We start from the raw sequence: 25903 nt of genomic DNA, 5'->3' as shown, positions 1-25903 counted from the left end.
ATCATTGGGGAATGAAAAAGTTCTAATGAATCCCATGACAAAACGTCCAAACCATTCCGATTTAAAGCGCTGATGTTGGCAATACTGGGATTGTAGAGAGGGCAAAACGTCACCCAATGTTTACCAGCCGAGCAGCTGCTTATGTGTTGATTCCCAAGAAATAATCATCTAGCGAAAGACCGATAAAGGTTTCCACATGCAGATATTTTCCAACATGTTGACAAGACTTGGTAATCACTCCCTTTCCTCTACAGGGAAAATAAAAAGGGTGTGTAAAAATATGTCTATCTTCTCCATCCAATTCATGGAAAAAGACTGGGGAACGTTCCAGTGCAAGAGACTTAAATGTCTCACCAGCCTTCGTTATTGGTGATAGTTCTGAGCAACTGGATGAAAAATTAGACACATCTGGAGGGATATGCATAAATAGTGGCACATTTTCTGTGCGCCAAATCAAAAATGCTGTTACACAAATTGTATACGTTGGTGCACTGACTGCACTAAACCACAAGATTTACTTCAGTGCTGCAGGCACCTTTCAAAAAGGAAATTCTTACAGTTCTGCAGGCGGGACTCCCATCTTTGCAGGCTAAAGAATCTTAAGCATCCCACACTTCTGGGCGGGTTGGATGCCTACCACGCACATTGTGGTTTAGTCCCTTGGCTGCTACATCACTACTATATCCCTGTACAGAGGTAGCCATCAGAGGGGTGGAGCCACAACACGCAGCAGATGGAGGCATCCAACATCCATTAAGTTTGGGATGCTGAAGATTCTTTGGCTGGCATGGCTCTGAAAGACAGCCAAGATGGTCGTCACCACTCACTGGACCAGTAAGAACCCATTTGGACTATCATTTGCATAGACTCAAAAATGCCTTGCAATGCCATTCATTTGGCAACCCCCCTAACACAAAGGCAACTTGCCGCCAATGCACATACATTGCAAGGAACCAGAGACTACTCAGACATGGTATGTTGCATTGGTAAAATGGTGCAAGGCCCATTTTTGGTGAGCAGAATGGGTTGCTTTAGCACAATTAACTGGTGACCTAAAGTATCAGTAAACCCATTGGCTTTAAAATTAAAATTTGTTGACTGCGTGCCAAGCCTTTCCAATTGATTTGCTTAGACAGTAAATGCCCGATTGATCCTGCCAGATCTCCATCTCTATTGAAGAGTAGCAACGCTATGCAAGGCAATCTTTCGTGTTGCCACTCTTTCTGCACATGCTCCAGTTTTCCCTGACAGAGAAAGCACCTTGCTTCCTTCGCAGCTAGCCACCCCATGTGACCCTCTTGATAAGTTTGTAGAACGGTAACATGAGTCATTGACAGGGGCCTCCTGGCCAAATAAGCCACCGAAGGTGGTCACAGGGTGCTTGAGGGGTGGATCCAAAAGATGCGATTGACAGCTGTTCCTCCAGGGAACCGCTTTGTCAAAAAAAAAAAAAAAAATTTTAAATAAAGAATGTACATTTTAGCATTTTGTCAAATTTTTTATTAAAGTTGAATTGTTTTTGTTATTTACTGTGTAAACACAACTGAAGCAACACAATTCAGTCCTGTACAGCAAAAAGGAATTGGCTGCTGGGACACCTGCAAGTGGCATCACAGCAGGGCTGTCTTCATGCACGGGCACACCTTGGTGTATGGGGGCCCCCATAAGTCATTGCATTATATCATACTTGCCAACTGTCCCGAATTTGCTGGGCCAGTCATTTTTTACCAAGCTGTCCCAGGATGGTTGCGTCATGAAACCTGTACTGTGCTCTACTGATCCCAGTATTGTTCCCTCCTGACCCCCTGTATTGTGCCCTGCTGCCTTCACCCCTGTACCGTCTCTTGGGGTGTGCTGGAGAGTCTATTGATTCTGGCTGCTGGGGGATCTGTTTTTGCTGGAGGGGGATCTATTTTTACGAAGGAAGGAGATTTTTTGCTGCTGGGGAGTTCTTCTGTTGCCCGTGGGGGATCTGTTGCTGGGGGGGAGGGGTCAGTCGTTGCTAGGAGGTATGTACTGTTGAGGGAGGGGTCTTTGTTGCTGGCTGCTGGAGGGTCTATTGATGCTGGCTACTGGGGAATCTATTTTTGCAGGGGGTTCTATCGTTGCTCAGAGGTGGGTAGGGGGCAGAGTCAAGGGTGCCTTGGAAGGGAGGAGTTTCTGCACCTGTTCTCTGAGAAAAAAAGCTCTGTGTACAATACATATGTAAAGCCCATCACGTCTCCAACTAGTCTTACCACTTCCATCAACTCGTTACCCAGTTACAACCTTTTGTACCACCTGCCCCACCCTATTAGATTGCAAGCTCTTCTGAGCAGGGCCCTCTTGATCCTTTTATTGCATTATAACTGTATTGTCTCCCTTTTATATTGTAAAGCACTAGATAAACTTTTGAATAATAAGAATAAAGTGCTGCATAAATTGATGGCGCTCTATAAAAACTCACTTTAGCAATAGACACATGCCTATAGTAGCGCAATCTAGTTACTGTGGACAACTGCCAATTTTTATTCCCATTTTTTTTATGAACCAGACCTATTCTGCATCATAATCTGTGCACTGTAAGGCGATCGCCACATTTCCACGATGGGCGCGTTATTCTCAGACTCCAAGCCAGTTCTGTTCCTCGGCGCAGCCAGGAAAATCTGACTTGTGACAGAAGACACTCCGATCTGTTACTTCCAAATAGAGTTTGGCTGAGGATCAACATGCACCTAAGAAACACAAACTTGGAATTTTTTCAACGTCAACTCTTGATAACAGTGCTGTCTGCTCCTGGTTTTGTCTGGTTTCCATAGGAACACATGAATATAGCGATATAAGAGCTGCTAAGCTTATCACAATAGCAAAAAAAAAAAAAAAAAAAGCATTGGAAGCATTTGATACTGTTTGGGTTTTGGGTAAATACCACAGACTTATCCGTGATCTTTAATTAACACAATAATCCATCCTAAGAGCCTTACCGGGTCTCTGGCACTGAGCTGTTAAAAGGAGGAGAGAATTACTTTCACTGACAAAGTGCCCCAGACATTAAGGTGACGTGAAAAGCGTGAAACGATTATCCCAAAAAAAGTCTGCCTACTGTCCGAACAAAATTAAGCCAGCAAAAAATAAAAAAAAGACCCAGCACTAAATCTAAAGGGTAGATACTAGTGCAAATGACCTCTTAGCATACAATTAGGTTTCATGCAACAAAATACATACATAGTATAACTTTGCTTGATATACAAGTAGAGTCATATCACATCCAACTATATAAGAGAAGAAAGGCGCCGCCAAGTGTAGCAATATGGTTACATTTAATTAAAGGAGTTGTAAAGGTAAATTGCCAGTTACTGGCCGATTAATCGATTACAATTTTCATAATCGATTAGTTGTTTTCGGCCCTGTAAAAAAAAAAAAAAACCAACCCCTTTAATCTACAAATGTGAACAGGTGATAGGCGATGTTAAAATTAAATTTCAATGGCTTTTTCAGCAGGGCTATGCAGATGCAATGGAATGTTACACAAGAGAGAACACAAACATTTACTTAACATTTTAAATGTTTATTGCATGCTGTTCTCTGCTCACTTTAATAGCACTCAGGGGCAAAAATCCAGCATTTATCCTTCCTTGTCAGATTACCGGATACAAAAAAAAAAAAAACTAACACACACCACAAAACAAACACACTGAAAGAATAACCATACCTAAAAGACCATGGTGCCAACTAGAATGGTGGTCAATTCCACCACTGCACACAGTTTCACACGAAGGATCACAAACCACTTCCTCTACTGGATGTTTGCGAAATGCACTTCAGATAGAAGCATGGTTTCGCTTCTACATACAGGATACACACTGATCAACCATAGCATTATGACCACTGACCGGTAAAGTGAATTACATTGATTATCTCGTTACATCGGCACCTGAAAGTGGGTGGAATATATTAGGCAGCAAACATGTTTCCGTGTTGAAAGCAGAACAAAATGAGCAAGCGCAAGGATTTTGGGTCACTCTGACAAGGGCCAAATCGTAATGGATAGATGACTGGGTCAGAGCAACTCCCAAACTGCAGCTCTTGAGGGATGTTCCTTTTCTGCAGTGCTCAGGACTAAGGCTCCATTCACACCTAGGCGTTTTTACGCCCGACGCTATTGCAGCCTGAAATACGCTGGAGGGGCGATTTAACATTGTCGGCTATGGAGATGGTTCACATCTCCACGCCGAACGCCGTACGCCTGAAGCTCAAAACAAGTCCCTGACCCTTTTTTTCAGGCGGCTTCGGCCATAGCCGACAATGTGTAAATCACCCCTCCAGCGAAAACCGCGGTAAAAAACGCCGCGTTTTGTCGTGGCAAATCGCGGTACAATACGCAGCGTGAATGGAGCCCAAGGATGATCTCCGGCGTGTTCGCATAGAACACGTGCAGAGCTCGCCAGGAAGTCGGCACGGCGATGCGCTAATAACAGGCAGGGAGACATTTCACGATCCCTGCAGCCGAGCATCGGGACAATGTCTACCTGGCTGTGATTAGCGCAGCGCCGTGCTCACTTCCTGGCGGGCTCTGCACGTGTTCTATGCGAACACGCCGGAGCTCATCCTTACTCAGGACCGACCAAAAGTGCTCCAGGGAAGAAAAACCAGCAACAGGGTTATGGGCAGCCAAGGTCAACTAATGCACGTGGGGGCCGAAGGCTGGCCTGTGTAGTCCAATCTAATAAAACTACGGTAGCTCAAAACTACAGAAGGAAAAAAAAAGGAAAAAAAAAAAAAAAAGACTGCTCACATGAAAATGGCTATATTGATCAATAGATTCAGTGGGTTAATAGATTTTTTTTGGGGGGGGGGGGGGGGGGGTAGTTTCATCAAAATTTGTTTTAAGCAGGCCCTATGTGCATACATCTGATTGATCCAATTTAAAGAATCAGATGGTGATCAATACAAATGGCAATGTTAAATGTGCCTGCACTGATCCAATCACTTCTCACCACAAAAGTTCATTGGAAGCCAACAATAAGACCCCTTTCACACTGGGCGTTTTTTCGGGCGCCTAAAAGAAGCCTCATCTTCGATCCCAATGTGAAAGCCTGAGTGCTTTCAGAGCCCTTTCACACTGCCAGCACCCGAAAAACCCTGGTAAAGCACCGCTAAGACACCTTTCACACTAAGACGTTCAGGCGCTTTGGCGTTAAAAAAAAAAGAAAGAAAAAAAAAAAAAAAGCGTCCAGTGTGCATAAGGCCTTTACATAGAGCAGGGAATGGTTCGATCTCCTGAAGTTTTAACAAATGTTAGTCGATCAAAATATGGGATCGGTTATTTTTTTCATTATAATCTCTCTGTTCTCAGTTTCCCCCACATAGCTGTGCTAGAAAGATGGCCTAAAAAGTTGAAGAAATGCTAAAGAGATTCTCAACACCTCCTCCCTCTCGCTCTATGCGGGCGATTCCACACCTGAAGGCAAGGTGCAGCTTTAAAGTCACACTTCTGCTGAAACTCATCGCCTTCCTTTAAATGCAAAACTGAAATTCTCTGGAAAAGCAAACAATCATCCAACGATTAAAAGGGAAATCTGTCATGCGCCAGCTTCCTGCCTAGGAAACTCGCCAAAAAAAAAAGTGGAAATCCCTTTCTAAAAACCTTTACTGGATGACAGTTTGCAAAGCACAGTTTTTATAAACAATCGCCATTTTTCCTAACATTTTAGCATCTGTGCTGACAGCTTGTAGTTTCCACCAGCACATCTTAAGCCTCGTACACACATACGGGTTTCCCGACAGACTTTTTACCGCCGGTAACAGGAAAACTGCCATGCATGAGAGCTTTGGTTGGGAATCCCGGCCGTGTGTATGCTCCATGGCAGTGTTTCCCATAGAGAAACTGCCGGGGTAAAAACCGCCGGGGATACCGGCAGGAAAAAAAGGTTGGATTCTTTGGGGGGGGGGGGGGGGGGGGAACCACACATTTTGTCCAGAGTCGGGCTTTAAAGGTTTTTATCTGTTTACGACCCCTTGGGAGAGGCACAGTAGTTTAGTGGTTAGCCATTAGGCAATGCAGCACAGATCTTTGGTTTAATCTCAGTCAGAACCATCTGGGTGGGATCCATGTTCTCCCTGTGATTGTGCGGGTTCCTACCACATTCCAAAGACATGCCGGTAGGTTTATTAGCTACTGTTTAAACTGGCCATAGTATGTGTGTACAAACTTGCTATAAAAACAGGGTTATCGCAGTCCAGGGGTATCTGAAGAAGATCACTGTGTGTGAGGGACACATTGATTTAAAGGGGTGGTTCCCCCTTAAAACAAATGTCTAACAATACATTCGGACGACTGCTTACAATGCGGGTAGGCTGGCTTTATTTTTTTTTTTCGTACATACCTCGATATCGCCGTTTCATCCCTCAACTTCCGGGTATGAGTCTTGTGGCGGTGGGCGTTCCTAGTTGATCGACGTTCCTCCGACCGGCGCATACTGCGCGTCACAACTTTCCGAAAGAAGCCGAACGTCGCTGCGCAGGCGCCGTATAGAGCCGACTCTATACGGCACCTGCGCAATGACGTTCGGCTTCTTTCGGAAAGTCGTGACGTCAAGTATGCGTCGGTCGGAGGAACGTCAATCAACTAGGTCCAGCAAGACTCATACCCGGAAGCCGAGGGATGAAACGGCGATATGCGATATGATCGAGGTATGTACGAAAAAAAAAAAAAGCCAGCCTACCCACAGTGTAAGCAGTCGTCCGAATGTATTGTTAGAAATTTGTTTTAGGGGGAACCACCCCTTTAAGATACCACGGTCACTGCACCAGATGCACGCTTTTTTTAGCACCTGCCTCCTGGGCCGGGCTTTTTGGCTAGGACCGGAGGAATTTTTTATTCCTGGCCGGAGGGCCTGGTCATTGTTGAACACAATGGACCACTTCTTTCACTCTCCTCTTCACTATCCCTTTCCCCCCACTTTAAGCCTGTGTTTGTCACTTTTTTGTCTTTTTTTGTTGTGCACGTTTTGTGTCACTGTGTGATTAGTAGGGTGCCGGTCCTCGGGCCAGCCCTGAACGTCTTGGGAGTGGGTGGACATGGCCTTCTGGCTTAGTTCGCCTTCTCTCATGGGGTCTCCCTTCGGGGGAGCCCCACCTAGTACTGGGAGGGTTCTGTTTCGGCAGTCCCTCCGAGGAAGTTGGGTCCGTGTCGGCTTCGGTTGCTCAGACCACAGTACCTCAGTCCCCGTCTGGAGCCTAACGCCCCGGGGGATCAGGGTTTGGGTCCCTCTTCACAGGAGGACCACTGCTTTTGTGAACACTCTTTATGTGTGTGCACATTTTTTCTGCACCAGGTGGAGTTTCTGGGTGTGTTCACACGCCATAGGCTTTTCAAAAAAAATATAGTATGTGGTATTTTTGAAAATAGCGGAGCTATAGCGCCAGACGACATGTACACTGCTGGGGAAAAAAAAAACAGCTCCAGGGCACATTTTTAATTTGGGTAATATTTTTATGAAAATGATCAAGCACGTGTTGATTATTAGCGCTTTTCGGTGGACTAAGTGACACACTTGGCTAGAGCAGCATTTTTCTCAACTCCAGTCCTCTGGGGTGCCCCAACAGATCATGTTTTCAGGATTTCCCTCAGATGAAATGGCTGTGGTAATGGCCAAGGCAGTGAAACTTTCCAAATCACCTGTGCAAAATAATGAAAATCCTGAAGACATGATTAAGACCTGTTGGGGCACCTTGAAAGACTGAAGTTGAGAAACCCTGAGCTAGAGGCCCTAAAATGGTTACAGTCTAAAAAACTGCCAGATCACGGAGCCAATTTATGAACAGTGGAATAAAAAAAAAAAAAAGAAGAGGAAAATAAAATTAATGCTGCATACAGTCATCGGTCAGACCTCATTTATCAGTTTATTGTCCAGGTTGGAAAATGAATAGAAAATGCGATTCATTGCCAATTACATGGTTTATACATTTTTTCCTGATGAAGTTCAACATGGCATATTGTCTAACTGGGCCAGTGCCCACAGCTTCTTTCAGCAGTATTGGGGTAGGAGAGGGGTTAATGTCCACCCACTACCTACCAGCACATATAATACACAGCTCTGAGTCATGCTGGATTGAGGACTGCACTGTTTCCAGTGCCTCTGCCGAGTGGTGGGAAGCTTCTGGACAGAGTACAGGGCGCTTGCATAACAAAGCCATCAAGATCAACATCAGACTAAATGACAAGGTTTAAGGAAGTTCATTGAATGACATAAGCGTGCCCAACACAAAACTAGTGCCCTGTGCCCCTGCCCTGATGGCACCTGTTGAAAAAGAAGAAAAAAAAAAAAAAAAAAAAGGGAGAAAAGTCAACTACAAAATGCATTAGGATTCATCTTTTTTCTGTATGTCCTTATTCTGCAGCATTATGCAAATTAGGAAACAATTTCTACATTTGAGAAACATGAGTTTCCCTTTGTTTCAGGGACTCTTGCAGAGATTGAGATCTCAGCCAGGCCAGAAGAGCCATGCGCTGCAGCCAAGCTGCAAACCAAGGAGGCAGGGGACTGTAGTGGGCCAGGGCCATCTTAATAGCATCATGGGCCCCTGGGCAAAGTAATGCACTGGTGCCACTACCAGCCTGCCAAAATCAAAGACTAGTCAACACAAAGGGCACAGTACAGGGGGAAATGCAGAAGGGCACAATACTGGGATCAGGAGGGCACAGTATAGGTTCTGGGAAGCTTCCCAGGACACGACCATATCGGGACAGTTTAGTAAAAAGCGTCACTGTCCCAGCAAATCTGGGACAGTTGAAAAGTATGATGTAATGCAAAATTGTGGGCCCCCCCCCCCCATGTACCTGGGGCCCCTGGGCAGTTCCCAGGAGTGCCCTTGCATTAAGATGGCCCTGTAGTGGGCTAGGTAATAGACAATACCTGCGAGTCAAGGCGGTAGGAGGCAGTGGGCGAAATCTCCAGCTTCATCAATGAAAGTCTGTATTTGCATAATACAGGATACCTGGTTTGATCATTGAAAAGGAACTGTTATTTTACCCATGCAGGACAAATGGCTGGGTTGTGCTGCTGTGACATCATACACCCATGCTTTATTAAGAAAGTGTAAGGTAGCATTTAAACCATAAGACTGGCACTACACAACAGTGTACCACAAACTGGCGGGGACTTTCTGTGCTGCCCCCCTGCAAAGTGCTGGCCTGGGCCTTGTTGGTCTAGGCCAGGATACAGCGTTGGTATTTCCAACAGCAAGATCTGCCAGCAATAATCCCCCCCCCCCCCCCCCCATTTCCGGTCCACCTATGAGTTTTGGGTGTCCCCACCACCTTTGTGTTCCAGCTCTTAATTCTCCCCGATAAACTAAAGATATTTATTACAGGTACTTCTATAGCACTGTCAAAATTACACAGTACGTATATTGTACATTCACAAAAGTCTCTGCCCTCAAGGAGCTTATAGTTGAAGGTCCCTAATGCCTAGTTTCCACCGAGAGCATCGGTTTGGGGTTGGTTCGTTATGGTACACCATTTTGAGTTTCCATTATGAAAGCGGCCCATACAACCGAACCATACCACACCATTCTAGGTCCTGCATCAGATGTGGAGCCATAGAAAAATGGTACGGGTCGGTTAGGGTGGAGCTATGATACATTCCACTGAATGGCAGACACGCTAGGCATTTTTTCTAAACTCTGTATGGCCCGGCTTGCAGTGGAAACGCTCACCTGAATAGGCCGGACCATTCTAACCCTTCCAAACTGTACCAACCCAAACCGTTCCACTCAGTGGAAACAAGGCTTAACAGGTGCCAATTAACCAACCAGCATGTCTTTCAAATGCTGGCGGAAACCCATGCAGGCACAGGGAGAACATGCAAACTCCTGGCAGGCAGTATCGTGGTTGGGACTCGAACCAGCGACCCCAAAAATCCCTGATAAATGGGCACACCAGGTATGTAGATCCAGGATAACAGCACAGAGCTTTAACCAAGTCCAGAGCAACTGTTTTTTACAATCTACTAAACAAAGCTATAATTTTTGGGCAAATTGACCCTTTAAGGACTTCACACTTGCTTTGGTCTCTGAAGTGCGATTCACATTCAGATAGCTCTCCAGAGCATTTGGCAGCAGTGAGGGGGCACTGTATTGCCTTCGCACTAACCCCGTACTAGTGCGTCGCAACAGTGTGCATTGCACACAGTGTTGGGCACTTGCCGAGTGGCCCCGGTCATTTGAACGGGTTTCACTCGGGCACTATGCTCGCCAAAAGGCGACATGGGATACAATTACAGCCGTGGCCACGAAGCAAAGCATTGCACCTGCAGCAAGTGTACACCACTGACTAACAAGTGCGTTAAAAACGCGGCTCAAAACACAGGGTTTACCACCCCTCAACTGCTAGTGCAACCCAGACCCGAGATAAAAACTGAGATGAAATGGCACAGAGAATTTTCAGTAGCAAATATGAAAATTTCGTTTTTTCATGCAGCACAAGCCTCGAGCTTCCTTCAGAGAGTAGAAGAGCCGGTCTGGATGTAGATCATTTCACAGCTTTAAGGTTAGAGCACAGGAAGGAAGCGGATTTCAGGAATAGAAGCAATAGAACAAGGGGTCAGGCGCTCTTGTCAGAGACAGATTCTCAGGGGGAATTTAAAGAAACGCGAGCTGATAGCGGCAACGGAACTGTGAAACAGCTACAAGGCAACAGAGAAATGCAAAACGCGTCCTGGGTCTAGCCAAAGTCCTAGTCATCCAAGGCTGTGACAATGTTCTATGGATTAACAGGCAGCCATTTAAACAAAAAAGGTTTTAAAAATTCTCAAGTTGGTTCCAAAGTAATTACATTATTTTAAATGTAGCTGATCCTATTAAACTGACTGTGTAAATTTGCCACTTGATGTATACTTTTGTGTTCAGGTCATTGACAGGTATATTGCTCTCGTAGGTTTTAAAAAAAAAGTGGTTGTAAGCCTCCGGATCGAAAATTATTTTTATTTATTTATTATTTTTATTTAATTCTTTTTATTTATTTATTTTTATTATTATTAATTCTTTTTATATATTTTTTTTATTTTTTTTTTATTATCCCTCTATAGCAGGGGTCTTCAAACTATAGCCCTCCAGGTGTTCAGGAACTACAATTCCCATGCCTAGTCATGTCTGTAAATGTCAGTTTTACAATGCCCCATGGGAGGTGTAGTTCCGCAACAGCTGGAGGGCTGTAGTTTGAGGATCCATGCTCTATAGCATGGGTGCTCATCCTGTGGACGTCCAGCTGTTGCGGAACTACAAGTCCCATCATGCCTTTGGGAGTCATGCTTGTAACTTACAGCCTTGTAATGCCATGGGACTTGAGGGCCACAGGATGAGCACCCATGCTCTAAAGTGTGTTCCGTTCCTTCCCTCTATCTGCACTAGTCCCTTTTGACAGGTAATGCCGATATTGTGCTGTATGCTGTACAGAATGACATCAGATTACAATTAAATTCTGGGAATACGGGACTGCGCCATACACTCCTCTACCCACAGCCCCTGCTGTCTTCTGGGAAACGCACTGTTCCCAGGAGAGAGCGGGGACCAGTGACGGCGCGGCGTGCTACTCGCACATGCGCAGTAGGGTACCTGGCAGTGAAGCCGCAACGCTTCACTTCCCGATTCCCTAACCAAAAATGGCGGCGGGTGCAGCCGAGGGATGAGAGATTGCTCGTCCTCGGCTGACGTCATCGCGGGCGCACTGGACAGGTAAGTTCATTTTTTTAAAAGTCAGCAGCTGCAATATTTATAACTGCTGGCTTTTAAAAAATAAAATTTGGCGGAACCTCTGCTTTAAAATCATACAGTGTCAGGTTTCAGTTTCCTAAATGTAACTACACAGATGTGGACATCCCTGCTGCTGGATTCATGCATCTGGTATCCCCGACACCCTCCTTGCTGAAATCTTTGGACAGCTCTATACTAAACTTCAACATAGAAAGAGACAGTACGAAAGGAATCCACTCCTGCTGTGCTGTCTTTAGAAAACCCCATAGTGCTCTGGAAATCTTGTGCCATGGGTGCAGCCTGAAACATTTTTTATTTGTTAAACAAAATGTAAAATAAAGGTCCAAAATGATTATGGATTTCCAAAATAAAAAAAATAAAAAATAAATAAAAATCTGGTTCTCATCACCTAATCAAAATTTTTCCCGGCCCCATGATAGTTGTAATGTAACCACACACAAAAAGACAATGACAGCTATAGCAGCCACAGGTTTTCCAAGTGAACAAGTAGAAGGTATCTGGCAGCGCTGTGTCTGCAGAGGCTCCTTGTACAAGATCAGAATACATGCTGTAAATGTAAACTGCAGCTCATCGAAAAGCAAAAGTGCTTGTGCTGCATGTAAACTGTTTGTTATCTCCCTGCGGCTACGTCCATCTCCCTCTAGAGTCTTCCTTCATGTTTATAGTGAGGAACCAAAGCTGTCTATCAAGATGAAGGAAGCGGTCTGGAAGAAAGTGTTTTTCATTCCAAGTTTCCACATTCTGCGAACAGCTGCGATCCCAGCTCAGAGAGGAAGTGCGAATTAGTGAGATTCTGGATCCAGGACCCGGTCTCTAGTGTCATCTACCCTCCGGCTAAAGGTTGACTTCATCTTTTCTAAAAGACATCGGGTCACATTTATGAAATTGTCAGAGAATAATTATCTTGGATGGTTTGTGCAGTACACGCCGCAGAGGAAAACAATGTGATTGGCTGCTGAGGGGCATGAAGACCGTACTTCCGTGCAACGTTTGATTGGGCGACTGGTTATAATATTGAAGCCAATAATGCCTGTACCAAGGTGGAAGTATGAATCATCCTGAGGGCCTTGACACCTGGTCTCTTTACAGCAATGCTGGACAGATATATACCATATATACTCAAGTCTAAGCCAACCCAAGTATAAGCCAAGGACCTAATTTTACCAAAAAACTGGGAAAACATATTGACTCATATAAGCCTAGGGTGAGAATGCAGCAGCTACTGTAAGCGGAAAAGGAGAGTCAACAATGCCCATTTGCACGCCTCACTGTGCCCATTGCAGTCTCACTGTGCCATACCTCTGTGCCCGAGTACTTGCAATCTTGACAGGCGTCCATTTTTTAAAGGTCGCGGCTTCCTCCTGGTGTTCCGTGATTGGCATTTGACACTGTGTTCCGTCTATCACGGAGGTCCGCTCATCCTCGGGTTTCATAGCAGACACTGTGTTCAGTGTTCCGCCAATCACGGACATTCTTTCATCCTCGAACAAGAGGACGTCCGAGATTAGCAGAAACACAGTGTCTGCTGGGAAACCGAGTCCGAGGATGAGAGGACCTCCGTGATAGGCGGAACAGTGTCAAATGCCCATCACGGAACACCAGGAGGAAGCCGCGACAAAAAATAAACAAAAAAAATTAAAAAAAGAAGAGGACGCCTGGATTTTTCAGGTACTGACTCGAGTATAAGCCGAAAGAGGTATTTTCAGCCCTAAAAATAAAAATAAAAAGGAGGGGGAAGTGGTTCCAGTCAAGTGCAAATATCAACTTTTGTAAATTAATTGGGTCTCATTCATCTCCTGGGCCTCTTTTTTTTTTTTAACATAACATATGGCCTCATTGAGCAAGGAGGCTCAAGCGATGGTGCAATCTACCTCATCAGTGCTGAAAAAGTCACAAAATTAATACTTGTCCTGTGGGTCAAAGGTGTGAAGTTAGTTCTGTATTCCTGTGACCCAGATTAAGCCAACGTCACTCAGCCGCTCCAGGTTAGAGAGATCCAGATTTTAATGTCGGGATCCTACCAGATGCAAGGATCGGCAGCTGGATCAGCCTCTGAGCACATCACCGAGAGCCTAGACCATCCTCGTCCGCCCCTCCACAGCCCAGCACTCCAGTAAGCGCTGGAGCACAGTCACTGGCTCTCTGAAGACAGAAAGCTGAGCGATCAGCAGTCTTTTGATTGCTCAGTTTTCAGTCTTGGAAGCAGCATTGGACCAATATTGCATTCTACCATGAAGGTTTGTTTTTTACATTCCCATACTTTCATTTAAAATCCACTGTTTGTTCTGAAATATTCTATACCAAGGGTCTCCAAACTTTCTAAGCAAAGGGCTAATTTATTGTCCTTCAAGATTTAGGGAGGCCGGACTGGCTAGCGAGTGCAGAAAATGCCCCATCATTGGTTTTATTGAAATTGTTACCCAGTAATGGTGTCAGTAGGGGCAATGGTGCCCCATCATTGGGGTCAAGCAAAGGGCCACAGTTTGGAGACCACTATTCTATACGAATTTTTTTGTTGGCTGCATTAGGAATTAACACATTTGTTCATTGAATAAAGCAACATTTGGTTTTACTGCCAAGTGTCACCAAAACGCGAAGTTCGGCTGTGCATCCATCTTGGTTTTAAAGGCCATCATGGTGCCAAGCTGTGGGCATGGATAACATTTCTAGTTTATGAATTTTGGGAATTATTATTTTGCCAATAGTCAGCATTGAGACTTGAGAGAATTACTTATGCATTTTTGTCCAAAACGTCTCCACCATTAATAATTCAGTGACCACATAAGTGCACAAGAACATGGAAATTCCTGTTGCAGCAACTTGGTACCATATCAATAAACCCCAGAGATACTCACGTTCCCAGCACATCCCGGAATTCATAGATATCCCTAATGTCTTCAGTCCTTTTCTTCCAGCTCGGCCCGTCCTCTTCCAGTGGCATCCTGAAATAGATTCCTTAACCCCTCGGTGGCTAACGCAAGTGCCTGCCAAATCTGCAAGAGAAGAAGTTCCAGTCATTTGCCAGAATAAAAAATAAAAAAAAATAAAAAACTTTACAGAACAGTTTCCATAACTTTATGGGTCTACAATGGGCTGAGTGACGTTGTATATCATATTCTCAACTAGACAACCCTCCCAGATTATGCCGGACTGTAAAAAAAAAAAAAAAAAACATAATAATAATAATAATAATAATAATAATAATAATAATAATAATAAAGCAAGAAAATGTATTTCCCCAAATTTAGATGGTCGTTTCTAAAAATACCGCAAAGCAAAAAAATACAATTCGAAGACTTCACAGTAAATGCATTTAATTACATTTATAAAAATATTCGTCACGACCCCTCAGTGCAGGTAACCCACAGGTTCACTTCTCTGCACCTGTGGATCAGTTTAAAAAAGTAACAATGCAGAACAGATATGCCCATATATGCAAACTGATTTTAGTAATAAACTTAGCTTTAATAACAGTATTCTATTCAATCCCAGAGCAGGAGGTAGCAGGCCACATTGGAGGGCTCCGCAGGACACATGTGGCTCCCGGGCCACTGGTTAGGCAATTACACCATATTTGGCCATTACATCACAATTAGCTTGCAAAGTCAAAAATGCGATGGTGGGGGGGGGGGGGGGGTCTGTTTAGTCCTTTCTGGGAGTTGTTTAGCCAGGTTTTGGGAGGTACAGTATGTAGAAGGCCCACAATTATAGCAAGAGCATTATACAACTTTAGTCAAAGCTTCAGTTGTCCCCAACCTGCATAGAGAGTCTTATGTTAAAGGTGAACTAATCCTTTAAGGGTTTGGAGTCTTTGGCTAGGATGACGCAACTCCCACACCTGTGCATGGGAGTCAATTCATCCTGAACCAACTGATGAGGTTTAAAAAAGCAAGTGCATCTGAACAGTAGGAAGAAAAAAAAAAAAAAAAAAAAAAACACCCCCCCCCACACACCTGCAAGACAAGAGGCATAATAAAGCTAGTATGCATCGCATACTAGCTCATTATGAAATACTTTTCTTAGAACGGAGCTCTTAGCGGCACCCGCACAGACATCTTCCCGGGTAATTCTTCTGGGACCCGCTGGTCACGTGACAGGGCCCTGAAAAAAAAAAATGGCACAGGCGGACGTTCCTTCTGAGCGCATGTGCTGATGACATCGGCATTACTTCCTCTTTAAAGTCTTTACTACCCGTTTGTAGTTCTATACATTAGACCTTTAGTTCGACATTAAAGCCCAACTCCAGCCAAAACCTATTTTCTATTTTTTAACAGAAAAATGTATGGATCAGTGTTCTTGGGGCCATTTAGAAATCTAAAAAAAAAAAAAAAAAAAAAAAAATTGTGCATGCCCATTAACACCTAATGAAATTGTTAAGATGCATCAACGGCATCTTTTTGGTGCATTTATGCATTTGCCTTGAGTTAAACGCTTGCCAAATGCCCCTTCTGTGCTAGTTCTTATAGTATAGATTGTTGTATCATCTTTGGCTAGTAACGCATCTCAAACGCAATGGAATCGCCATATTTTTGCTGTGTTTGCAGTGCGTTTACCCTGACATTAATGTAAGCGTTTTTCGGGAGCAGCAAAGCCTTCCAAAACATGCGTCGGGTCAATTTTGACGTGACGCAAAAGCAACCATGTAAAACACTGGTTTTAAAAAAGGAATTCTTTAGATCAGGGGTGTCAAACTCAATTTCATGGTGGGCCGCATCAGCATTAGGATTGCCCTCAAAAGGGCTGGTTGTACATGTAAGATTAGATGTCCAGCGCATCCCCTCCCCTTACATTAGTTGTCAAGAGCCCCCCCACCATCAGAAGTGGAGTCCCCCACCCTCCCTTACATCACAGTGCACCCCCTTTCCTTATGCTGCTGCTGGGAAGAAGCTGGATGTATTGCTTGGAAGCTGAAAGTACAGGGTGAAGGACCAGAGGAGGGCTGGAGCTCTCCTGGAGAGGTGCGAGGGCCACATGAAATGGCATGGAGGGCCGGAATCGGCCCGCGTGCCTTGTGTTTGACACCTGTGCTTTAGATAGAAAAAAAAAGTTCTAAGTGCTGAAAATCTGAAAATTAAAAAAGTCCACAATTTACACAATTCGGCACAATAGTTACCCAAGATGACGCCTGTTTGTACAAAGTATGTAAAGTGCATACAAACCTGCTACGTCGGGACATTTGCTAACACCAATGAATGCAGCTCAGAACATAAGCTTCAACAGCCTCATCAAATTTGGTTGGAAGTTTTTATGCACCTTCACGGGCAATAAAACGCGCAGACAAAGACAAGCACCTGCTCAAGTCTATATACAGAATAAAAACACGTTTTTTTTTCCACTGCAGAACACAATGGAGGTGACAGATTGATACAACAGGATTAATTACCCAGATCATCTGTAAGCACACAAAATACGGATGTCACACATTCCAGAATGGAGCGGTACTTTATATTTCAGACACCTTCCACACCTCTATGGCAGACGCGCGTTATTTTTAGAATATCCAATGCTTCAAAATAAAAAATAAAAGACTTTAAATAGAAGTTTGTGTCCTATGACCTACGAGGAAATGAGTAATGTCACAATATCAAAGCGCACTTGTCACCCAACACAGCTAGCCGTTCTGGGCCTTATTTACCAAAGTGTTTGAAGTGAAAGCAATTCTTGCAGGTCTTGGCCGCTAGACACTCCGGGCCAGATTCTCAAAGAGATACGACGGTGTATCTCCTGATACACCGTCGTATCTTTGAGTTAGGCCGGTCGTATCTATGCGACAGATTCATAGAATCAGTTACGCATAGATATGCCTAAGATCCGACAGGTGTAACTGTGTTACACCGTTGGATCTTAACTGCAATTTAAAAATGGCCGCTGGGGGCGTTCTCGCTGATTTACGCAGAGAATATGTAAATCAGCGAGATACACCAATTCACGAACGTACGCGGGCCCGACGCAGTGTTTTTACGACGTTTACGTAAGGGTTTTCCTGGCGCATAGTTACCCCTGCTTCTATGAGGCGCAGCCAATGTCAAGTATGGGCGTCATTCCCACGTCAATCTTTTTTTGTTTGCGTACGTCGATTCACAAAACCGCTTGTCGCAAGTTACGCTCACGCCGAAACCAATGACGTCCTTGATGGCGCATGCGCATTTAAATCGGCGCGGGGATGCGCCTGATTTAAATACTACACTCCCCCTAGCCGCGGAATTTGAATTCCCCCGGGGGATTTACGATCCGCTGCCGCAAGTTTGGAGGCAAGTGTTTTGTGAATTACCCACTTGCCTCTAAAACTTGCGGCGGCGGATCTTAAATCAGATAGATCAGCGGATCTTTAGATCCGTGTAATCTATCTGAATCTGGCCCTCCCAATGCGGCATTTCAGTCACCATTGTGGCAGTGCAATGCTAGGACCCCAAAATTGCAGTTTACGTAGGGATTGCCGATTGACTCCCTACTGCAAGCAGATATTCTCCCTTATGCAGGAAAATTTAATTAAGAAGGAAAAAAAAAAAAAAAAAAACGCAAGTGAGACACCATATATTAAAAAAACGGTGAGCAAAGCACTAACTGCAAAGTGTAGTATTTTTCCAACCAAGCTGAAGCCCTTGTTATTATCCAGGATTTATATAGCATCAACAGTTTACACAGTGCTTATATTGTACAAACAAATTCTGATGAGTTGCTATGCGTTCTAGTACTCTGCACCATTACTTTACAGCCGAGTTTCCACATAAAAAGTGGAACTTCCGCTTATTTGGTTCCCCCCCCCCTCCGGTGCCACATTTGGGGGGGGGGGGGGTGTACCTGTTTTTGACAGGTCTCCCTTCCGCAACTTAAAGTGCAGCGTGCTTTGCACATGCGCAGTAGGGAACCATCTGAAGCCAGTTTCCCTTAGTGGAGATGGCAGCGCAGCTGCAGCCGACCCAAAGAACGGCTGGTGTGTGGACATCACGGGCTCCCTAGACAAGTGTCCATGTATTAAAATCAGTAGCTACAGTATTTGTAGCTGCCAACTTAAAAAAAAAAAAAAAAAATAATAAATTTCCCCCAGGCCGGAAAACCTCCAAGCTGAATCAAATAATCTATCTATATATATATAAAACTCAACGTGTGTGTGTGTGTGTGTGTGTGTGTGTATATGTGTGTGTGTATGTGTATATGTTCCAGCATCACGTCCAAACGGCTAAAGATATTAACATGAAACTTGGCACACATGTTACTTATATGTCAGCAACAAACATAGGATAGGTGGTTTAACCCTTACCCACCCCCATTTGCCATGGTCAGGGTTTTCCTTTAAAGTCCCATTCAACTCTATGGGAAATACATGTTACTTCATAACTTCCAAACGGCTGTAGATATTTCGATAACACTTGGTGGCGGGTCACAACTGTCAATCATCTTCACACTGGGTGCTGTCCGGGTTGGATTTATCGTCTATGGACTTTGATACTGAAATTTTTTAACCTTTAAATAATTTTTTCATGTTTTATGCACTCATATGGTGCACATTTTTTCTATGTTTCACTTGTAGAAAACACAAAGGACTTCACTGTTTATACTATTATATTACTGGTTGGCGCAATTTTTCTTTCTTTTTTCTATTGTTTTGTGTTAGTTCACGCTATTGCAGCCTTCCCACTTATTCACTTAATTTTTATTCGATTAGCGCAATTTTCTTTTTTCCTAACACTTGGTCACATGTTACTTATATGTCCACTTAAACTATAGGATAGTTAATTTATCCATTAACTACCCCCATTTGTGAGGGTCGGGGTTTTTGTTTAAAGTCCAATGCAAATCAATGGGAAATGTATGTTCCCACATAACTTCTGTACGCCTGGAGATATTTCAATAATACCCGGTACACATATTACTTATATGCCAAATAAAAATATATGACAGTTAAATGAACCCTTACCTACACCCTTATATAAAAGATGGGTATATTTATATTACTATGATTTTCCTCCCCAAAAGGTTAAGATAGGAAGACCGGGCAACGCCGGGTATTCAGCTAGTATATAATAAATGCAAAATAAAAAATTCATGTAGATCAAAACAAAAAAGGTTTGCTCTTTATAAAGCAGCCAGAGTATAAAAGCCAGTCTCCTGCCCGCATGCATAGAGAGACACCCTTGCATTCTGTGCAGAAGAAGTTGTTTCCCTAAAGAGGTCCGACACGTACCCTGGTGAGTCAGAGCTAGAGTCCTCCAATCCGAAGAACAAGCTTTGCAGATTGCAGGGCTCTAGCTCCGAGCATCAGGTGGCATGTTGGCAGTGGCGTCACTAGGGTTGGTGTCACCCGGTGCGGTAAAACATGGCGTCACATCCCCTCTGTCTAGGCTGCCCAGCACCAAGCAGGCAGCACACGGGCACAGGGCGCACCCCAAACTAGCCCCTGTAAATGATAGTATAGGGCAGTATAGTGGCAGGTTAGGGTAGTATAGAGTGGTATAGTGGCAGGTTGGTGTAGTGGGTGGTATAGGACAGGTAAGGTGGTATAGGGTAGTTTGGGGTTGCATAGTGCAAGTTAGGCATGTCAGCTAAAAAACAAAACAAACAAAAAAAAAACAAAAACGGGATGGTGTCACCCCTCTAGCGGGTGTCACCCGGTGCGGACCGCACCCCCCGAACCCCCCTAGCAACGCCTCTGCATGTTGGATATCTACAGAGAGACCACAGCTTCCATACAGAGATCTTTCTCTGTAGTATGCTGGCAGGAGAAAGGCTTTTCAGTAGTAAACCCCCCCACCCCCCCCCCCCACTGACTTTACATATACTTTAAGACCATTGGGGGGCAGAGGGACAAAACTCCCAAAATGTATTACCAACCCTCGCTCTCCTTTTTGCAGAAAGCAGGTCGGGCCAAAATGTTGCTATTTACATAAATCATGACTTGACAAAAGTCATACAGAAGGTTCACTTCTCCAATACACCATGCTCAGCCTACAGAACAAGCTGAACAAGTTCCTACGAAGCCCTCGTCTACTAATCCTCGAAAAACAAAGTTCTTAACAGATTATTGACACAGGAAAAACTCAAGTAGGAACCTCGAAATGTACAATACAGGACATAACAAGGGCCGAAAAGTTACATTTGTTTCCGTTTAGGGCTTCTGTCAGAAGGCGGCAGCGGACATCTTACTACACCCAGCGAAGTCTTGAATTTCACAGTAATTTTAGCAATAAAGCGGGCGTATATAAATATTAGTATATTATCTGTGATGCTGTTTTGATGGTGGCGGAGGCCATGTTGGTACACCCCAAACAGCATCACAGATGTCAATATACTATATTTATATACGCTCGCTTTATTGCTAACATTTCTGTGAAAGTCAAGACGTAGCAAGATGTCGGCCTCCCTGTAGCAGTAAAAGTGAGGGCCGTCAGAAAGCGGTAAAAAAACAAAAACATTTTAGTGTAAACTGGACGGCAAAGGGGACCGGAAGACACACAAAATATTCAAGAGCATTGGGTCTGGGGCTGCACAATGAATCACTCGCCCCATTGAAAAAGGAAGGAAAACGTCAGAGTGTAGTTTTCATGGTTTCAGCATGCAAGATGTGGAATGTGGTTTTTTTTTTTAACCCTGCAAGGCAAAAGCCATAATGAGCTAGTATGCACCGCATATTAGCTCATTATGAAATACTTACCTCGGAACGAGGTAGGGAACTTACCTGGTCCACGCAGAGCGTGTCTTCCGGGTATCGCCGCTCCAGCGCTGTGATTGGCTGGAGCGGCGATGATGTCACTCCCGCGCATGCGTGGGAGATTTCAATCCAGCATGGGTCGGCGGGGCCGGCCCTTCAGCCGAGGATCCCTCCTGCGCATGCGCCGCTGCAATCAGCGGCGCATTGCGAGGGGAATATCTCCTAAACTGTACAGGTTTAGGAGATATTCTTTATACCTACAGGTAAGCCTTATTACCACTTAAAAACAAAAGAGAAAGGCATGCATGTATGAGATATATATATATATCACACACATACATATACACACATAGTAACCATAGCAACCATTTAACATTCTTCTTATACCAATCTGACTTCAGTAGAGTGATATCTGGTTGGTTACTATGACTACTGCACGTAAATCACTTAAATGATGGCTCTTATTTCCTTTAAATAAAAAATAAAACAAGGAAGCCAAACCACTAAAAATGCATTTGGCCATTTTTTTTTTTATTGTGTTCTCATTTGTGCGATTTTTTCAGTTTGTTTGACGCAGTGCGTTTTAAGTGACTTCCTGTTCAGTTACCAGAGGTAAAAAAAAAGTACTTGCACATGGAACTGATGTATGAACAATAGATTCCTGACCGAAAATTCCAGCGCAAGGGTCGGGTCACACCACAATTTCTACATGCACATTTTGATGCGTTTTGTCATGTTAAGCACAGACAAAAAAAAAATGCAACATGTTCTACTTTTGTTGCCTGTACTGGTGTGAACTAGGACTATTGGAATGCATGTTAAACCCTGTCCCTGCAATTTTTTTTCTAATAACTTTTTATTAAATAATTTGTATTCCATATCTTGTTCTCTTTGTATGAAATTCCTGGTGTTCCTGCCAGTCCCTCCCCTTTCCTATTAAAAACTGACCACACAGAACCGCACAGTGTGGTCAGATCTCTAGCTATGCTAGAAACTCAGCCTGCTCTCCTCCAATGAACAGACTTGTCCTGATGAAAAATACTCAGTACCGATACCAGTACTTCTCCACGTACCTAAGGGCGTGCGTTTCCAGACATATGAAAAAAGGCCTCTGGCATAGGGTGACCAGACATCCCTGGTTTCAGGGGACAGTCCCCGTATTGAGGACACTGTCCCTGGATCAAGTCTGTCCCCGGTTTTGTCCCCAGATTGGATTTGAACAGGGGCTGGGGCAATTTCAAAGACAGTGTGCCGGATTCAGAAAGAAGATACGACGGCGTATCTCCCGATACGCCGTCGTATCTCCGAGTCCGGCCGTCGTATCTATGCGCCTGATTCATAGAATCAGGTTACGCATAGATATGCCTAAGATCCGACAGGTGTAAGTGACTTACACCGTCGGATCCTGGGCTGCAATTCCAGGCCGGCCGCTAGGTGGCGCTTCCTTATCTTTTACGTGAGGTGGGCGGCAGCGGGCAGAGAGTCACCGATTGCCACCATTGCTAGTAAAAAAAAAAAAAAAAAAAAAAAAAAAAGGTCCCCGGATTTCATTTTAAAAATCTGGTCACCTTACCTGGCATATTGGCGAGAACAGGAATCAGTAAAATATTCCCCATTTCTAACTGTCCCTGCATTGTAAAAACCCAACAATGCAAATGAAAATTTTAAAATGGAGGCATGAACTAGGCCAACGCATGTCACCAGTTCCTCAATCTCCTCACCGGACTCGGAATGACACCATTACAGCCAGCATGAGCCGAAGGATCCCTGCGACCCGCCAAATTATTCACATCATGAACGCTCGCCTGGGCCGCTTCTCCTATTCATTATGGTAATACATTTAGGCAGACAACAGAACAGTGATTAAAAAGGAAGTACATTATTAATTAAAAAGCCAAACTGCAGGCCCCAGAGCTGACTCACAGCCGAATTTTCTGGGCCCCATCCAAAAAATAAGGTCAAGGCCCGCTGATGCTGGCAGACATCTTGTAGGAAGAAAAGCCTGAGGGGGGACATTTGCATTGTGCCCGACTCAGGAAGACAGAGGTCAAGGGGTGTCCCAGAAATTAGTGATAAACTTTATTATAGACAAGGCCATCAATTACCTTCCTGAGGAGAAGAGGAGCAACCAAAGTTCACAGGGCCAATTCTGAAGTGCAGTAACCATAGGAACCACATACAGTAGAATTCATCTAGTGTTTGAGCGAAGTGGGTTGCGTTACCCAAAGCAACCAGAATCCTGACGTGCCTTTCCCAATGTAACCTTATTCTGTAAATAGTAACCCATAGCAACCAATCAGGACTCATTCTGCTGATGGACCAGGACAAGACAAATTCCGACTTGTTGCTATGGGTTACCAATCTTAACCCTTTGCTCTGGCCAGAGTCGGCACTATATTACACCTTTCACACTGGGGAGGTGGGGGCGTCGGCGGTAAAGCACCGCTATTTTTAGCAGCGCTCTACCTTCGTTTTAGTGGTGCCATCAGGGCCGATCCTCCCTATAGGCTCACTATGCAAGCCGCTTAGGGCCCCGCGAAGCTGCAAAGGGCCCCCCAAATTACTAGAGGCCCCGCCTGGTGAGAAGTCATTTTCGCCCCCTCACCCCGCTTCTAAACTCGCTGGCTGAGTCATTTACGACAGCAGAACACCCCCCTCCCCCTTCTCAACTTTCTTTAATGTGACATGTCACTGTCGTCAGCCCCCCCCCCCCCCTCCTCATTTTTAATGTGCCATGTCATTTTGCTTAGGGCCCCAGGGAGGTCAGGATCGGCACTGGGTGCTATTAACCCCTTTTACCATTAGTTTGGTGGCACTGTCTATTGATTTCAATGGGCAGGGGCACTCCTACAGCGCCTCAAAGATGCGGCTAGCAGGACATTTTTACCATCCAACTAGCACACCACTCCAGTGTGAAAGCCCTAAGACTTTCACACTGGAGTAAAAAGAGCGGCTTTTTCAGAGCGCTTTGCAGGCGCTATTTTAAGCGCTATAGAACGAAAAGACAAACAAAAGTTTTAATTTTGAATAAAGTAGGAATGAGTCTTTTTTGCCATCTGAGGTGATTTGCCTTCACTTCCTGTCCCATAGCCACAACAGGGAATCTCTCAAAATTTAGGGAATACCTGGTTGTCACTAGAACTAGTGTCCCTATTGGCAGATTTCCTCTATAGTTTTTTTTTGTGGTTGTCATGAAAACAAAGTTTTGACTCTAGTTATACTTGAAATGGGCCAAGTCCCGCCAAGCTGGTGATGGGCTGCACAGCGCTGACATCATTGGGAGCACAGCGCTGACATCATTGGGAGCCCCATCTAACAGTTCTTGATCATCGGTAGTTGACTAGGACCCCATTCACATTTTTACATAGCAGGAACTCGCATTACCACTTTCAATTTTGTGCGGGCAAATGTTGCGTGGTTCCGCACACACTGAGCCTTGAAAAAAAGTATTCACACCCCTTGAATTTTTCAACATTTTGTCATGTTCCAAACACAAAATGTTTTATTGGGATTTAATGAGATAGACCAACACAAAGAAAAGAATTGTGAGGTGGAAGGAAAATGATTTGTGAGGGGGGGACTGTACAAAGAAACCCACCTGATGACTAGGAGACACCGAGTAGGGTCTTACCTCACCAGAGACATCGGCCCCATCATGGCCAAGGCTGCATTCACACCTAGGCGTTTTTACGCCCGACGCCCCACGCTATTGCAGCCTGCAATACGCTGGAGGGGTGATTTAACATTGTCGGCTATGGAGATGGTTCACTTCTCCACGCCGAAACGCAGAACGCCTGAAGCCCAAAACAAGTCCCGGACCCTTTTTTCAGGCGGCATTCGGCAATGTTAATCACCCCTCCGGCGTATTGTAGGCTAAAAAACTCCGCATTTTGTCGCTGCAAATGGCGGGACAAAACGCAGCAATTTGTCGTGGCAAATCGCGGTACAATATGCCGCGTTCAGGTGTGAATACAGCCTTAAGGACAGCACTCTCCTCTTGCCTTGCTAAGCAGTTACCATTCCATGTTGCCAGCACACAGCACAGACACTTTCCTATTCTGGGCCGTTCTCACCTCATCCTCTCCATTCAAAAAAAATGCCTCACAGCTTCTCCCCAGTCAATGAGATTGGAGGGGTGTGGACTGTGGAAGGCAAAGTAAAAGTCCAGTACTGGAGCGTGGCTGTGGGGCCCTAGGGCAGAGCTGTGAAGGATATGACAATATGACAGGGAGGCTGCTGGGGCCTCCTGGAGCTAGGGGCAGGGTTGCGATTGTGACCCCTGCAACCCTGTATGCTACGCCCATGTCTGTTTTAAAGCGGGGGTTCACCCTATATAAAAAAAAAATATATATTTTTTTTCCCCTCTAGCATTAAATTCAGCATAGTAGTGCGAGCTACAGTATGCCTGTCTGTATTTTTTTATCCCCGTACTCACTGTGCTATTGTATATTGAAGATTCCGGGGAATGGGCGTTCCTATGGAGAGAGAAGGTGATTGACG

General features: G+C 44.6%; 1 protein-coding gene across 1 annotated transcript in view; it reads right to left on the bottom strand.

Annotated features, from left to right (window-relative positions):
• CAMK1 (calcium/calmodulin dependent protein kinase I) overlaps positions 1-25903 on the bottom strand; it is a 142105-nt gene that overhangs the window by 88524 nt on the left and 27678 nt on the right. The window contains exon 2 of the mRNA XM_040359030.1: positions 14610-14747. Coding sequence (XP_040214964.1) covers positions 14610-14695 — 86 coding nt within the window. The 5' untranslated portion in view covers positions 14696-14747. The remainder of the gene's footprint in view (positions 1-14609; positions 14748-25903) is intronic.

This window comes from Rana temporaria, chromosome 7 (genome assembly GCF_905171775.1).
Source record: "Rana temporaria chromosome 7, aRanTem1.1, whole genome shotgun sequence".
In the NCBI taxonomy this organism is placed as follows: domain Eukaryota; kingdom Metazoa; phylum Chordata; class Amphibia; order Anura; family Ranidae; genus Rana; species Rana temporaria.
This window is presented reverse-complemented; position numbering and strand designations above follow the sequence as displayed.